This window comes from Columba livia, chromosome 19, assembly GCF_036013475.1.
Source record: "Columba livia isolate bColLiv1 breed racing homer chromosome 19, bColLiv1.pat.W.v2, whole genome shotgun sequence".
In the NCBI taxonomy this organism is placed as follows: Eukaryota; Metazoa; Chordata; class Aves; order Columbiformes; family Columbidae; genus Columba; species Columba livia.
Window position 1 is genome coordinate 5569924 of NC_088620.1, and position 15199 is coordinate 5585122.

Sequence of the window (15199 nt, forward strand, 5' to 3'; positions counted from 1 at the left end):
AACCAATACTTTGGGGTTTCAAAACTTTACTGTTAAAACCATCTTCTGAAAGAAAACAATCATACAATCCTTTGGCCACAGAAAGGCAGGAAGCTCACCTTTCCTCCCCCTTGCCTGTCTTGCTCCCATCCTTCCCTGCTAAATAGCAGAAATTAAGTAACTTCCCTTTGTGTCTTAATGAGCCCCACACAACTCAAACGGAGCAATTACAGGGGGGAGCAATTACAGGGGAACTGAGCAATTACAGGGGTAGCTCAGTACTGCAGATGAGGGGAAAATTCTAAAGATCTACGATGGTGCCAAGTGCCCAGGAGCCTTCTGCAGGACCTGCCCTTGCGACCTGCTGTGTGTGTCACCGTCACACAGAACAAGGGGAAGGGTAAAGAGAAGCATTGGCTTGATTATTTCCCACATTTAAAATTGCACAAGAAAACTATTATTCTGTGGACAACTGCTGTGAGTCCCTTCCCAGGGGATACCTGGATTTGTTTAGTTACGGTTCAACGCTTGTTTCCAGCTGTGATGGCTTTCAAGTTACTTGTTCTCTTCAAGATGTTTGGGACAAAGAGGAGTCCCGAGGCACGCTCAATGCTCTCGATGGGAACCAGGAACCGTTCCAGGGGGATTTTCTCATCCACAGGGCTGTTGGGCATCACATACGAGCGCAACTCGATCTCCCCGCTCTCCTTTTCCAGGATGAGCACCTTGAAGAAATGGGTGGGGACGGCCACGTTGTTCTTCCCAATCACCTGATACTTGACGTACATCTTCCCATCGGGCTCCATCCTGCACCAACAGCAATGTTGACAGGGTGAGGCTGAGCTGTGTACTGGGTCTGCTCCCCCAAATCCCCTCCCTGCTGTCTCTCTAACAGCCTTTCCAAGCTATTTCCTGCTGCTGAAGAGATTTCAACACGCGACAGCTGCTCCTCAGCGCTACAGGAAGGTCTTTGCAAATATAGGCATGCTCTTAAGTGGAGAAATAGTTCATTAAATAAAACCTAACAGCTTCATTCTGCAGTGAATGGGTCTGCAGTCTAATCTGTAAATCTAATAGCCTAGTCATCTACTACTACAAGATTGTTAAGCACTGCAAACAGAAGTGGCTTGGTTATGTTGTAGCTCAAGAAACCCATCCTTACAAAAACATCAACTGAACAGGAAATACTAAAAATAATCCCAATCCTACGTACCTTTCCACAGAACCCCTGTGCACAGCGGGTCTTAGCAGATCACTCTGTCTAGGAACAGCTGGGAGGCTGCACCCTGAGCCTGCTCCCCTTTCCCAGCACAACGCGCCCTTGTGTTTACCTGGGCAGGAAAAGGGGTCCCGTGCAGACATAGACGTTCTTGTTGCTCCTCGCCAAGCTTCTGCTGTACTTCTCAAGGTTATTCCAGGCATTCTGGTTTAAATGAGGGTTCTAGAACACAACACAGGCAACAGTCAGTTGCTGGGGAATGTCCTCACTGTTCTGCCTAATAACACCCTTCTTCCCAGCAACGTGCCTTGCAGCACCCCAAGCGCTTTCCAGAAGAGATCTCCACTATCACTTTCGCTTCGAAAGCTGCATAGGGCGAGGTGTGGGTGTGCACACCCAGGAACAGAATCCATTCGCCTCAGGCCATGATTTTTGCAAGTTTCTGTCCCCCTGTTTAACTTTGCTCCTGCAAGGAGCTGCACTGAACCACGTCTCCCCGGCTTGAGAGAAGCGCCCAGGCAGGTGTGTTTGCAGGATCGCTGCTGTTGGGTTTAGCCGGAAATGCGGCACCCCCGAATGACCTTGGCCACTTTGGACTCTCTTTGGTGAACCACACTAAGGACAGACACACGGCAGCCGCTCGGAGGTGGTTTCCAGCAGGGAGCAGCGTCTGCCCTTGAACACGGGCAGCTCCGGGCTGCCCCCTCCACCCCCCCCGGGCCGGGCGAGTCTCCTTGCGGGTCGCCACGGCTGGGGCAGCCGGTGCCCGCGGCGGGTCCTACCTGCGGGGCGATGTTGCTGAGGTAGAACGTGTCCCGCATGGCCGCCTGGCTCCACTTGTGGTTGGCGGCAGCGGCCAAGTGCCCCCGGTCGAAGCCGCTGCCGCGGTAATCGGCGTTGGTAGCGCGGTGATACTCGTGCACCGAGTCGTCCTCCTGGAAGTCGCAGGCGGCGCGCTCGGAGGTCCCGCTCAGCGTCTCCCGGTTGAGCTGTTCGATCACCCAGAGCGCGCTGCGGCTCCGCGGGTCGTAACACAGCACGTAGGACTCGCGGCTCCGCAGCTGCGCTAGCCCGGGCAGCCCGTACTTGGTCAGCTCCGTCCGCCCCGAGCCCGGCAGCGCCGGCGGACCGGCCGCCGCCACGGCGGGCACCACGGGCAGGCGGCCCAGCAGCCCCTCGGCCTCCGCATCGCCGCGGGCCCGGCGGCGGGAGGTCAGCGCCGCCCCCAGCCCCGCGCCCAGGGCCAGCGAGGCGCCGGGCAGCAGCCAGCGGGCCCGCAGCATGGCCGTGCGCTGCGCCGCGGGAGCGCCCGCCGCTTAAACGGGCCTCGGCTTGCCAGAGGAGCGATGCGCTACCCAGGATGCATCGCCGCTTTAAGGGCAAGAGGGCGCCGCGGCTCCGAGCGCGCCCCGGGCAGGCGGAGGGAGAAGCGGCTGCGGCCCCAGGGTGCAAAGAACCCAGTTTATTGGGAGATATTAGAGAACAGCGTGAAACGAGTCCCGGAGAAAGTACAAAAATAACGAGCAGTCAGAGAGGCGAAGAGAGGGCCCACGGCTCCCCCCGGCCGGACGCGACGGCGACATCCCGGCCCGGCCACAGCCCCGCCGGTGCCGCTGTCCCACCCCGAGCACAGCCGCAGCGTCACCCTGCAGTGTCGCCCTCTAGAAAAGCCACCGCTCCGAGGTGGGAAGGCAAAGCAATGGTTTGGGGGAGGCAAAGCAAAACCAACATGCTGGAAAGATGCTGATGGAGGGAGCCCTGATGATTTAATATACAGCCCTGGCGATTTAATCTACAGGCCAGATGATTTAATGTACACAAAGCCCCGGCCCGCTGCTGGTGCTGGGCTCCCCCAGCCACTGTCCCAGCCGGCACTTGGAAATCCTGTAGTCATCAACCATAGCAGCAATAACTCCAAGCTCAATGCACCGAGTCACAGCAACAGATGTTTGCACAAAGCCACCCAATTTAGTTAAAGGAAGCATTATAAAAATAGTGTTTAAAAAGAGGCATAAAAGGAGTTTTAGAGTGATAAAGTGTTCTCTACACCCGGTTCTGGCAATTTTTTCCAGTCAAGGTAAAAAAAAAAAGAAAGTGTTATTTGTTCCTCTCTGTCGGGCAAAGGGCATTTTGGAAAAGTGCTCCGAATGGATGAAGTCACCGATACTCACTGAGGGAAAACAGCCTCTGCTTTCCCAAACACCCCGGCTCCTCCAAAGCAACTTCTCACTGCCAAAGCATAAATAACTCTAGGTCACAAAATTCAAACTCAAAATCAGTGTTCTGAGCGACCACCAGCAACGACTGGATCTCTAGGATCCTGTTACTCCTATCTCACTGGCAAAGCCACAAAGTTTCCCAAAGCCTGAATCAGAGTGAGGGGCAGGTAGAACAGACCTCTCCCCACCAGGGAAGGCTCATCTCTCCCCACACCCAGCACAGTGTCCTGGTTTTCCTCCCAGTTGATCACAGGTCCCCTTTCCCCTGCCTGGCAGTAGTCCTGTCTGTGAGGAATGTGTTGTAAGGGCGATTTAACCATCCTCTGTTCAGGCCCCTATGAACCAAGGAGTCCCCAAGTCACTCCAGACTAACACCCCCAGCCCACAGAAGTGCCGCTCCAGCCAACCTCGCTGCTCCTGCAGCACATTGGGATTGAAGAAATCAGAGGTGGAAACATCAAGGGTGGAGCAGTTGTTACTTAGCCACACACACAAGGAACTACTAGTTAAATACTGTCTGACCTAAACAACAACATCACCAAAAGCCTTTGAGGAATGAAGCCAAGGAAACTCAAGAGGAGATTCAAGAGTTGGTTACAAGTTAAGACTTTCTTTTCTCCCCTCAGAAAATGTGGGTTTGCTCTTAAAGAAAGCTTTGGAATAAAGAAGTGGATGGCTCAACTCATTGAAAAGTACAACTTTCAACAGCCTTTTCCAACAGCAGAAGTCCTACCACACGGGAGGGGATAAGGAAGGACATAAAACAGTGTTTCATGTAGGAACCAGCCTGTCTGGGTGTACCAAACTTGCTGCAAGTTCTCCCCAAAGAACTCAATCAGTTTAGCAGCTGTAGTCTGGATAAGGCTACAGAATTTACCACGGAGAACCTTCCATCAGCCAAAGCTCTCATCACATCCCATTAACCACTGCAAACCCTTTTGTAAAGCATTTACCTCACCCCATAAAGAGAAGTAAGACAGCATAATGTAAACCTTTCAGCACCTCAGAAGGGAGAAGACAGCGTGACACCCACACACCCGCCTGTGCTGCCAGAGCAGCCGCCTGCCCTGTATCTTCCTCAGGTGTTTTTGTTCCTACAGACCAAAACCTGACCCCAAGCTGCGCAATGTCACTGCAGAAGGTCGATTTCAGGGCCCAAACAATGCTTTGAGAACAAGAAGATCAATCACAGGCAATGCTCCAACCCCGATTTGCTTGCTGCCTTCTCAGGTTATTTTAGGGAGACTTCTGGCTATTCAGACCAGGAACTCTCCTGGATGCTCCTGCTACCAGTGAGCAAATACAGCATAAGTGAACCCTGCACTTGTGACAAGGACTCAAAATGGACAGCTCAGGTATTCAGGGTGGGAAGAGCAAGCAGAGCTCGTCCATGGAATGTGAGAGAGCTACAGCAGTATTTAGAGCAGAAGTGTTTGGAAGAGATCCAATTGTGCCTAAGAGTCTGACCCACCAGTTCTACACTTGTGCCTACCAAGCAGCTCTTTGGCCACACAAGGTTTAACTGGCCTCGCTAGTCCAGGGTACTCAAACGCTGAGACCATGAGACCACCTGGAATAGCTCAGCACCAGAAGGCAGGAAGAAAATCCATCCACAGGATGCTTCATCACACAGCTGCCTCAGTCTACCAGTTCCATATTTCTTGGAGGAAACCTCTACCCTCTAGAAAGGGCTGCAGCAGAGAGGGACACTGTTAGCCACAGGTATTAATCATAGATTGGTTTAAGTTCTCAGTTGCTCTTGCTCCACCACAGCAGCAACACCTGGCTGCACTAGTGTCACTTGAGCATCTTCTGAAGAGGCAGAGGTTGCTCGGGATTGCCAATAGGAACAGAGGTGCTTGCATCAACCCGTCCTCCCATCTCCCCACTCCCCCCTGTGAGAGTTACAGTAGCCTGTGAAGAACTGGCCTTCAGCAAAGGAAATAACACTAGTAAAAAGGCTGAATGCCAACAACATCCCCCCTGCTAGGGCAATTCTAGGCCATCAGCAGCTTAAGCAGCTCTTACAAAGACGACTGACCTTTAACAAATCAATACCCATAAATACCAAAACTGTAGTGTCCAACAGCTATGCAGAGGTGAGGCAGCACAGCACAAAAGGGAAAAGCACGCTGGATTAGTGTTCGCTCAAGAGCTTCCGCAGCACCCAAGCACCCGGGTGCCGGCAGTTTCTCCCTCAGAGGATTACGGTTTCTGCTCAGCTTGACGCTGCCAGCAAGTGAGCAGTTCTCTCCATAGTGTCTTGGTTGATGTTCACCTGAGCCCCCTCCACTGGATTTGAAATGCAGCAGTTTCCCTCTCAGGAGGGACAAGTGTCCAACGCAGGACGGTGACTCCAACAAGACCAGTAGGCAGAGAAGCGGATCAGCCCCCGCAGTCAGCTAGTGACAGAAATGCTTGTGTGACCACTGGATTGCACCAGAAAAGGTCTCTGGTAGGTCAGACCTGTACCATGTCTCTTCCCGGCAAGAAGTACCATGAGACAATATCAAGGTCACTGTGACCAGAGCTTGCGCAGGGCAGTATTATGCAAGCCACTGAGGCAGAAAACCCCAGTGCCGTGCCTGTATAAGCCCCTAAATACGGCTGTCTTCATTGCATGCAGCTAGATGTCCATTTCTTGTATTTCAGAATCCTGATTGTAGCTGGATATGCTCCAGTTCAGAGCCAGGAAAGCAGCTTGAGGCTTCTGTGCAGCAACAAGCTCCTGCTCTAAGGCTGTGCGTATATAAGGCTTGACTTCAAACAATACTTCACCCATTGATTAAAACCACCACAGTCTTGCTTTCAAGGTGACCTTGTTGATAAGGCGATTCTGGATTCAGGCAGTTTCAATGCATGAAGCCACCAGCTGTCATCGTGTCCTCCCACCTCAGCTTCTCCAGGTCTCCTTCTGAGGCAATGGGTCCAAACCGCAGCTGTCAGATGACAATCACCAGAAGCCGATGCAATCTTAATTTTTGCACATCCCAGGGATGGCCAAGTGTGGACACGAGGGAGAAGAATCCAGAAGCTACTTGAACAGCAGGATGTGTGACTTCATCGGAACACATTCTGTTCGCAGGAGGAAGATCCTTCTATACTCACACACTAAAATCCACTGGACTCAGCCTGTCCCTCACCCATCAGAAGTTACTCCATGTGTTACTTCCATGATACAGGAGTCCATCTCTCGGGGGAAATGCAGACAGATGGTTTCCTTCTCCCCAATTTTGAAGTCATTAAAAGTAAGATACAAAGAACTGCTTTTGGCAGCACAGAGGCATTTGAGATTTGAAAAAAATCTGGAGTGCAGGTCCCAAGTAGATGGGGAAGTAATCAGTCCTTGACCTAATAAACAGAGTAGAAGGAAATCTTCAAGGTGGCCCGTAGCCCAAACACAAAACCTGATGTCCTGCAGAGACCATGAGGAGCTTCAATGCACCACACTGTACAGGGGCATCTCCCGGGATCTGCTGCCACACAGTTTCTCTGACACCTTTTGTTGGGCTCGTGGACTATTTCGAATCTTGAAGTTCCTTTGCCTTCTTCAAAATCAGGTGAACATCAGAGATGGGATAATCCTGTGTCAAAGAAACAAAATCATATCATTGACTATGCAGCGTTTCTTGCACACATTGTTCAACCTAAGCAGGGCAAACCTTGATAACAGCATTCATAGCTTATCATGACACACTGCCATGTTCAGTTACTCCCTTAACAGCTAAAAGTTTGTTCTTTTGTAACTGATGGGAGCCTCAATACCCTTCAGGAAGGTTGGTTTGTTGTCTGTGGTTGTTTTTTGGTTGGTTGGTTTTGTGTGTGTGTGTGTGTGTGTGTGTGTGTGGTGTTGTTTTGGGTTGGCTTTTTGTTTGCTTTTTTAATTTGTCCTCCAAGTTACAGTGAGCTGGCCTGCTCCAAGCTATCTTCCTGCCAGAAAGCCTTATCAAAGCCAGGATCTCGCACAGCCCAAAGCAGGAACTGGCAGAATCTAAGATATCCTACCGTTCAGCGCAGCTGTTTTCAACCTTGCACTCTGACAGATCTCTGAACTAAACTAAAGCCCCTGGCCAATTCATTTAACACTGTTACACAGGGTTTCACATCTTTGCTGTAAAATATTCTTTTGCAAACTGAAAGACATTACAAATCTATAGTCTATAACAATTTCTTGGTCAGCCAGAACGGGTGCACAAGCAAAAGGATTTTAATGGCAACGCTGGGTTCCAGACAGCAGCACTGTGCCCCACCAGCAGAAGACCACAAGGAACACTACTCTCTGAAATAAGGCCCATTGCTACTGTAGCACTAAAAATGGGGAAGAAGGACAAGAGATCCTCACAGAGCTAGGACAACAAACCAGTGTACATGCACTGTCTGTGTGTGGAACTGAAAACTCAGCAGCACAGGGAGCAGAGACGCCACCACCAAGGAAGATAAAGCAGCCATTTGTCCCGCGTTCAGTGTCCCAGTGGGTGGTGGGGACCAGAGCACGCTGCAAGATCGACCTTAAGGTTTTTCTGCATGTGACCATCAGAAATCCGGTACTTCTCTTCAGCCAGGCACACCCCGACCATCACCCTCCCTCCCAGCAATATTTCCAGACTCTTCAGATTGCTCCATATGCCAACTATGTTTAATCCTTACCTGTAGCAGCCTCATGTTCAGAGTGAAGTCTCCTTCCAGCAACTGATCCCGGATTAGTCTGAAAGATGGAAGTTATTTCAGCTACTTTTGACTCTTTACAGAAAAACTTCAAAACCAGGCTACATTGTGCTCTTATAGAAGCTTTTGAAAACAATTTTGCTACCACTGTGAGCAGTGACTACAACCCAGTCACCAGACGCCTTAGCACAAGTCTACAAAAGGCTCCTGGATCCACGGATTTAGGTAAAGGAGGGAAAGAGAAGAGCAGGAAGGCTACCTATGTACTTACGTCAACATGGCACAACAGACGAGCAGAAGAAAATCAAAGCGCTTGTCATCAGCAAAGAGGGAGTCCCAGATCCGGATGACGTCTGGCAGCAGGAACTCTTGGGACAAGAGCAGTGTCAGCCAGCGAAAGGCAAAGAACTGGGGCTTGATGTTCTGTTCTTGCTGTCAGACATGCACCAGGCAAAGAATGAGTATGTGCTCTTGGACAATTCCTTACAAGAGATGCACCCCATGTTTCCATCCCCATCTCCACCCTGATACGGCTCCAAGTTGCCAACTCGTTCTGCAACATCAGCAAACCCACCACCTCTTTTGAAGACTCTCACATTCAAGCCAGACTGAGAGATTTTAAATGCAGCCATGTCTGCAGGCGAGCCAGAAAACGCTCCCCTATCCACAACATGGAAGCTTTTCTTCCCAAAGGCACTATTTGTGTTGGTTCTGTTAAACTTGCCAAGTAATTTTAACCTTCCCAGTTGAACAGCATTTTATCTGCGAAGCCGCAGCCTTCCCCCTCTAGCAGAGGCACCGTGTTGTCAGGATTTCCTCTCCCTTCCAGAAGCCCTGTATTTATCAGGTTTACTATTCACAAAACAAAACAAAGATGTAACAGAGCTCACACTGACGGCCAGGAAAACACACTGTAAGCACTTCTAGCCTGAAACTTTCTTGTTTTCTGGTGTCAGACCCAAGAGACTATACGTTTAAACAAGGTCAAACAAGTTCAGGATCCTGATGATATTCTTAAGGATTCGTTGGTGCATGGTCAAAATCGTTTCCTGCTGGCCAAACAGTAAGCCATTTATTTTCTCCCCATAGATTCCACCACCAGCTGACATTGTGGGTTGTGCCACTGTGCTGACAGATTATCTTTTGGATTATAAGATAAATACATCCAGATTTATCTGAACGCAAAAAAATCTCCGTGTGACTTGGTGAAGGTTGGAGTAACAGGAACAGCTTTGCACTCTAAACTCTCCTTGGACTTTCACACACAGCGACCTGTAAGACCCAAAGGTGTTTACAACAAAAGCTGCTTCTAGATGTTCCACAAACCCCAGCACTCCGAGACCCCGGCAGGAAGGAGTGGGTTGTTTTTTGGTTTGTTTTTAAAGACGGAGACACAACTCCTGTAACCTCAAATTCCAAGGAACTCTAGAGCAAAACTCCTGTTTTTCCTGATGACCAGAAGAGACTCCAGCTCCTACTAGATCCCAAACCAGGTAACCGGGGACGGTGGCCAAGTCCCTTCCGACTCACAGCTGGCAGCTGTGCAACAACTATTGTTTGTTTTTGGTCAGGCAGGGGAGGAAAGCCTGGCTGTGTCAGCTCGCTCTGGGCTCACCCCAAGGAGAGGTTGTTGCAGCTCACCGATAAAAGAGTCTCCGTGTCCTATAGGCAAAGCCCTTCGTGCACCCTCTCAACCTTCCTATTCAAGCACAGTAACAGTTTAACAAGACTGGCTGACATTTAAACACGCTATTAAGCTCCACTCCATCCATTCCCATGGGACTCATGAAACATGTAGCTCCTCACCAGTTTCAAATACAGCTCCACATCTTTCTCCTTCAGGGTGGAATACACCTTCTCCATTTTGTAGGTAATACCACACTGAGAATCATCCAGGCTCTTAATGAAGTTGTCCCGAATTTCAGCCATCAGATTGGTAAAGCAGAAAAACGTGTCAGCTTCAGCATGTTCTGAAAAAAATAAGAATTAAAAATAAAATTATGGAGGGATAGAAAAAGCATCACTGACAGAGGCACAGAGACTTAGAACTGTTCTTACTCCATAATCTGGTTGCTGTACTGGATTGAAATAGCACAGCCCACAAGATCTGGGCTTGCTTGGTCTGGGACAAGATGAGACACCATTTTTAACTAGAAATGTCTACAGAGCCACTGCAGATACAGACCCTGTGTGCAACACAAGGTCTTCATGACATGGGGTCACAAACGAGTTATCTATGCCCAAGAACACCATCTGCTCTCCCTGCCATCAGCACACATCCTCAGAGCTCCCATGAAGTAGAAGCAACAGCCAAAGTACTCCCATTCCATTCTTTCTTTTATCAGGTAAATATAGTACAAGCAAACAAGAGCTTCTAAAGACATATTAAGTTTCAGGAGGTGCAACTTAGATCCATACAAAACAAAGAAAAACCTCTCAAAAATCCTCACTTCCCATGTCCTCACCCCTCACGAGCCCATTGAGTTTCTATCAATTTGCTGTGATCCCCAGAACTCCTCATTTCTTGCTGCATTTGCTTTTAGCTCTAATCAGGCAAGACAGAGTCATTTAAACAGAGTCTTATTCCCAAATCAGTTCTTTAGGCAGAGAGCACGTAGTACAACAGCCATTACTGAGCAGCCAAGAGTCTCTCACCTTTCCACTCACTGTTAGGATCTGTAGCAAAGGTGTAGTAAAGAGGCCCCACGATTTCATTCATGCCCTGAACGTACGCTATCCCAGGGTTCAGCTTGGCATAGATGAACAGGATTCGCTCCACCACTTCCCAGTGAGCTTCGCAGCCGTTGGGCAGAACTTCATACTCACTCAGAGAATGAGGTGTGCTTTTAAGAGGGGAGCTCACCTGAAGAGCAAGACAAGAGTAGCGTTGATTCAGGATAACCAATTGGCACAGATAGTTTTGTACATGTGATAAATTTAAGACACAAAGCCCCCCAGAATATTCGGGCAGTTTATACCAAGCATATAGGTGTTCACACAAACCAAGAAAAGTAACTTGGGAAGCCCAAAGGCACCGACATTCTTGTGCTGGCTACCCCAAGGAACAAAATGGCCTGTAGGGGCAGACAGTTCCCCTGAATCACTGCACCACCTGATCCCACGCAGTACAGAACCACAGCAGTTCCACTTCTTTGTTGGTAGTGTAAAGAACATAGAGATTTGCTGTGGTAGCAAAGCCACCTTCCCCAAAAGCGTGTGGCGCTTGAACCGCAATACTCATGAAAGAGCTGACACGGATTTGAGCAGATATCCAGCTCTCTTCCTAACTGCAGGTTTATGAGATCAGTTCTGGAAGATTATGTAAATTCAGCTTCAATAAATTAACCCCTTGGTGTTTTGTTCCCATACAGAAAGGCACATGTCAAACATAAAATACTCACATCTCCCTGCAAGTCCAACTTCCACCAAAGGTCAGGAAAAAATAACCCTTAGAAGTATTATAAATACACCTGTAATTCCCTGTCGAGCATCAGGCACATCATCTGGTTCCACAAAGCTGTTTAGCCACCAAAACACACAGTATGTGCTGGGGTGTTTGCCCAATTCCACCACACAAGCACAGAGAAACCGAAAAAAGCCCGAGAAACACCCTTCCCCGAGAGGCCGTGCCCCACGGACAGCCCCCACCTAGATCTCACATTGGTAACCCCGCTGCGGTTCCGCGCCACTGTCTGCGACTTGAGTGTGGTTTGTTCCACCCGCTTGCGCAGCGTCTCAAACTCATTTTGGGGGTCCAGGATTAAAAGGCAAGGGTAGTCCGTTGGGCGCTGGAAGAATGCCATGTCGGGGTACAGCCTCCTAGGGTGGATGCAGAGGGAAATCAGGCAGAAGAAGAGGGAAGTACATGCCCCATGTTGAACATGAGGCTCAGTTTAATATTAAACTTCGTTTTCAAAGTACAAAGCGTTAACTAAGCCACTTGGGTTAAGAAACCTGAGTCATCGTGCCTCACGTACCTGACATCTTTGTCTATCTGGAGAAGCACTTCATTATCCTTGAAGTAAGTGTTCCATCGACTGTCTGGGTTTGGATTGAGAGGCTAAAGAAATAAACAACAGAAACAGAACCAGCATGTTTCACATGTATCAAAATCCTCAGTAAAATTTAAATCACATTTCTGCTGTCCCTCTGTCATCTACTACCAGCACACTGCTAACGCATCAGATTTATGTTCTTCTCTCACTAGCTACGTTTAGGGTTTCCTAGGAAGTGGATCAGAACTTGTGAAACAGGTGAGCACCCACGCTCACTTAAGAGAGGCAGAAGCCAACATTTCCAAACCCTTGTCACCTGCTTCTTAAGGACTTTGTTCCCAAATCAGGTATCCAGTCCTGGATCAACAAGATTCCTGATTGCTGCTCCAACCCATACAACCAAGACGGTCTTTGTACTTTAGTGAGAGTGCTTTTGGTTATTAGTTACAAGTATCTCCCTCCACCTTAGCTCTGAGGCTGATTAAGTACAGCCATTGGGCCCAGGAAGGAAATACATGTTACTACGAACAAACTATCCTGTATTGGACCAGTTTTCCAATACGACAAACTTAACTCCCCTTCGCAGACAGACACACTTTCCTCTCTCCACACTGAGATCCAGGCAGAGTTAACAACTGAACGAGAGAAGAGAAGGGAGAAAAACAAAACAAAACGCAACGTTCCAAGACATTCAGAGATCACTGTAACATCTCCCAATGCGTGGAGTGTTACAAACACGCTGGTTTTACAGCGCCAAGGCCTCCAGAGATCACAGCGGCACAGACGAGTCTATGCTAGCAGACAAGTTAATGTTCAGCACAAGTCATGGAAGCAGTTGTATCATTTTACAGCCTCTTCTGATCAGTTACTTCATTCCCTCCCCCAACACATACACTAAACAGCGCTTTCAGAGAAGGAAAAAGCCAAGCGAGGCAGAAAATAGCCAATTAAAGGCCAGCAGCAGAACCAGAAATAAGTGAGTCTCCTGCCATCAGTGCCATGGTCCAACTTGACCTGTTGTTCAGAGCAGCCTGCTCTGAACGTGGACCCAACATCCCAGGAGAACGCCTCTGTGCTGCTCCTGTCAGCCTCTCCCTTTCCCCAGCGGACCCACCGCCCGGGCAGCTTGCCCCAGAGGAGGAGAGGAGCCATTTGCATCGCCAAAAACACTTCACTTCATAACTATTGGTGCTCTGCCAACAATTCACACCGAAGGCTACTCCAACACCGGCGCTGTGCCGGTACCTAGGAACCGTCCCTCCTGCTGGCAGGGCAAAGTCCCCACAATGCAAGAACAGAGCCAAGAGCAGCCCAAGCTCTGGAATCCAGAACAACAGTTTACAGCTCTGGGGGATTTTCTTCAACACAAAGGTTTAACAGCACTTACGTGATCTTCTAATGTCACATCTTCCCTTGAAACACCCAGGTTGGCTTTGGCGATCCCAGGCTGGATAATCATTTCCTTTAGGAACTGGGAATACAGATCCCTCAAGGAAGAAAAGAGGAATTTGCAATGAAGCAGAAGATTAAGTCAACATAAGCACCCCAACTGAGTTCAAATATAACTCTCTGGACCACCCTGCTCAGCCAGAAGGCATCTGATTTTCTCTGAAGTTCAGCTGAAGAGGCCAATCCACCAAACCCAGGACACAGCCTACGGAACAGCACATTCCACAGGAGGACAATTCATTCTGGGAAAGTATTTAATTATTTAAGGAACTATTCTCCTTCTCTGCAGTTATAATTAGAAATAACGGAGCAAGTACCAATGTCCTCACCTCTGTTTCTTCAGCAAAGAGCTCCATAAGGCCTTCTCTAACGGGAGGTAGTTCAGAAGTATCTGTACAAAGGAGAGATGCACACAAATCACTATTTGGAGAACGAGCTATTATACCTGTAAGATGAGCAAACAAAACGCAGCAGCTGGAAACGGCCCTCTGAAAACACCAGGAGCTTTCTCCAGAAAGCCTCGTACTTCGCCAAGGGACACTCAGGGATATTTTGGGGACTGGTTTTCGACACAGACCTATTTGTAGGGCTGATCAATAGCAAACCCAGCTGAAATGCCCTCCTAGCGTAACACCGAGGGCTGCTCTCATGCAAAGAGCAGATGGCCACTTTCTATCCTCCAAGTTACAACAGCAGTCCTGTGCTATTGCGATCATGCCAATGCTGATCTCCACAAAGTACTGTCAGCTTTGAGTGGCTTTTAAGCTCTGGGTTTTTGGTTTGTTTAGAGTTTTAAGTGCCCAAAGCATCCCTCACAAGAAAGGAAAGCACCCCACGCAAAACCCACCTTCCAGCACAGGCAGCGCAAACCTCCGTCGAAGGGGATTCCTGCGGAACAGCAGTTAGAGAGGAAACCACGTTAGTTATTGGCCGCATCGCCGTGTCAGCCCCGGCTTTGCCCACATCACCCCACAGACAAGGCGGCGCTTTTCCTGCCCGGGGGGCAAGAAGTTTTCACGGGGACGCTACAGACGGTGCCAAACTTGCCGGGGGAAGGAGAAGCAGCAAGCGGGTGACCATGCAGATGGCAGCCAAGCCACAGCAGGAGCGAAGAGACCCGCAGGCGCCTCGGAGAGGGAGGGAAGGGCTCTCCGGCAAGTTTGAGGCTGTGCCCGCAGGCCGGGTGAGGCCTGGCGGAGCTCGGCTTGAAAACACCCCCGCCAGCTCCGGGTTTCCAGCACCGCCGCTTCCCAGCAGCTTGCGGAGGGGGCCCCAGCCGCACACCCGGGGGCTCCGCGCCCCCGAGCCCCGCGGGGGCAGCACCGGCCCCCGGCCACAACCGCCCCCCGGGGCCGTGCCCAGCGCGCTCCCCCCGGCCGGGCCGCTCACCGCTGAAGCAGAGCTCACGGAGCTTGGCCAGAGCCACCGTGGGTTCGCCGAGCACCTCCTGGAAGTCCGCGATCCTAAAGGGAAGCGGAGTCACAGCCGTTAGGGAGCTCGCTACCGGCAGCCTCCCCCCGAGCCCTCCCGGCCCCGCGGGGAACAGCCCCGGCACCCACCGGCTCTGGTGCAGTCGCGACATGGCGGCCCCTGCCCCGCGCGCCGCAGAAACGCTCCGGCTGGAAACCCTGCCCGGGGGGGTGGGCGGGGCCGCGGAGACCACGCCCCTCCAG

At 50.2% G+C, this 15199-nt stretch overlaps 2 protein-coding genes across 2 annotated transcripts; both read right to left on the reverse strand.

The window, feature by feature from the left end:
- Positions 1–260: 260 nt before the first annotated feature.
- Positions 261–2659, reverse strand: ENDOG (endonuclease G). Its single transcript, XM_065035290.1, has 3 exons — positions 1981–2659; positions 1311–1420; positions 261–786 (listed from the first exon to the last, which is right to left on the reverse strand). The coding sequence occupies exons 1-3, from the start codon at positions 2479–2481 to the stop codon at positions 501–503; spliced, it is 897 nt and encodes a 298-aa protein (XP_064891362.1). The 5' UTR covers positions 2482–2659; the 3' UTR covers positions 261–500.
- TBC1D13 (TBC1 domain family member 13) lies at positions 2646–15182 on the reverse strand. The gene is made up of 12 exons (XM_065035291.1): positions 15086–15182; positions 14916–14989; positions 14374–14414; positions 13856–13917; positions 13465–13564; positions 12060–12142; positions 11742–11901; positions 10738–10945; positions 9889–10052; positions 8354–8514; positions 8065–8122; positions 2646–7001 (listed from the first exon to the last, which is right to left on the reverse strand). Exons 1-12 carry the CDS (start codon positions 15106–15108, stop codon positions 6936–6938), a joined length of 1200 nt encoding a protein of 399 aa, XP_064891363.1. The 5' UTR covers positions 15109–15182; the 3' UTR covers positions 2646–6935.
- Positions 15183–15199: the final 17 nt, after the last annotated feature.

What these genes read in the sequence shown, in the direction of transcription:
- TBC1D13 (XM_065035291.1), bottom strand. Translation starts at nt 15,108, where the DNA reads ATGTCGCGACTGCACCAGAGCCG. An exon ending in TGGAGCTGTATTTGAAACTG is followed by an intron (nt 8,515 to 9,888) that starts GTGAGGAGCTAC and finishes CATGTCTGACAG; the next exon opens with CAAGAACAGAACATCAAGCC. An exon ending in TGAACATGAGGCTGCTACAG is followed by an intron (nt 7,002 to 8,064) that starts GTAAGGATTAAA and finishes TCTTTGACACAG; the next exon opens with GATTATCCCATCTCTGATGT.
- ENDOG (XM_065035290.1), bottom strand. Translation starts at nt 2,481, where the DNA reads ATGCTGCGGGCCCGCTGGCTGCTGCCCGGCGCCTCGCTGGCCCTGGGC. An exon ending in TCAGCAACATCGCCCCGCAG is followed by an intron (nt 1,421 to 1,980) that starts GTAGGACCCGCC and finishes GTTGTGTTCTAG; the next exon opens with AACCCTCATTTAAACCAGAA. An exon ending in GGACCCCTTTTCCTGCCCAG is followed by an intron (nt 787 to 1,310) that starts GTAAACACAAGG and finishes CTGTTGGTGCAG; the next exon opens with GATGGAGCCCGATGGGAAGA.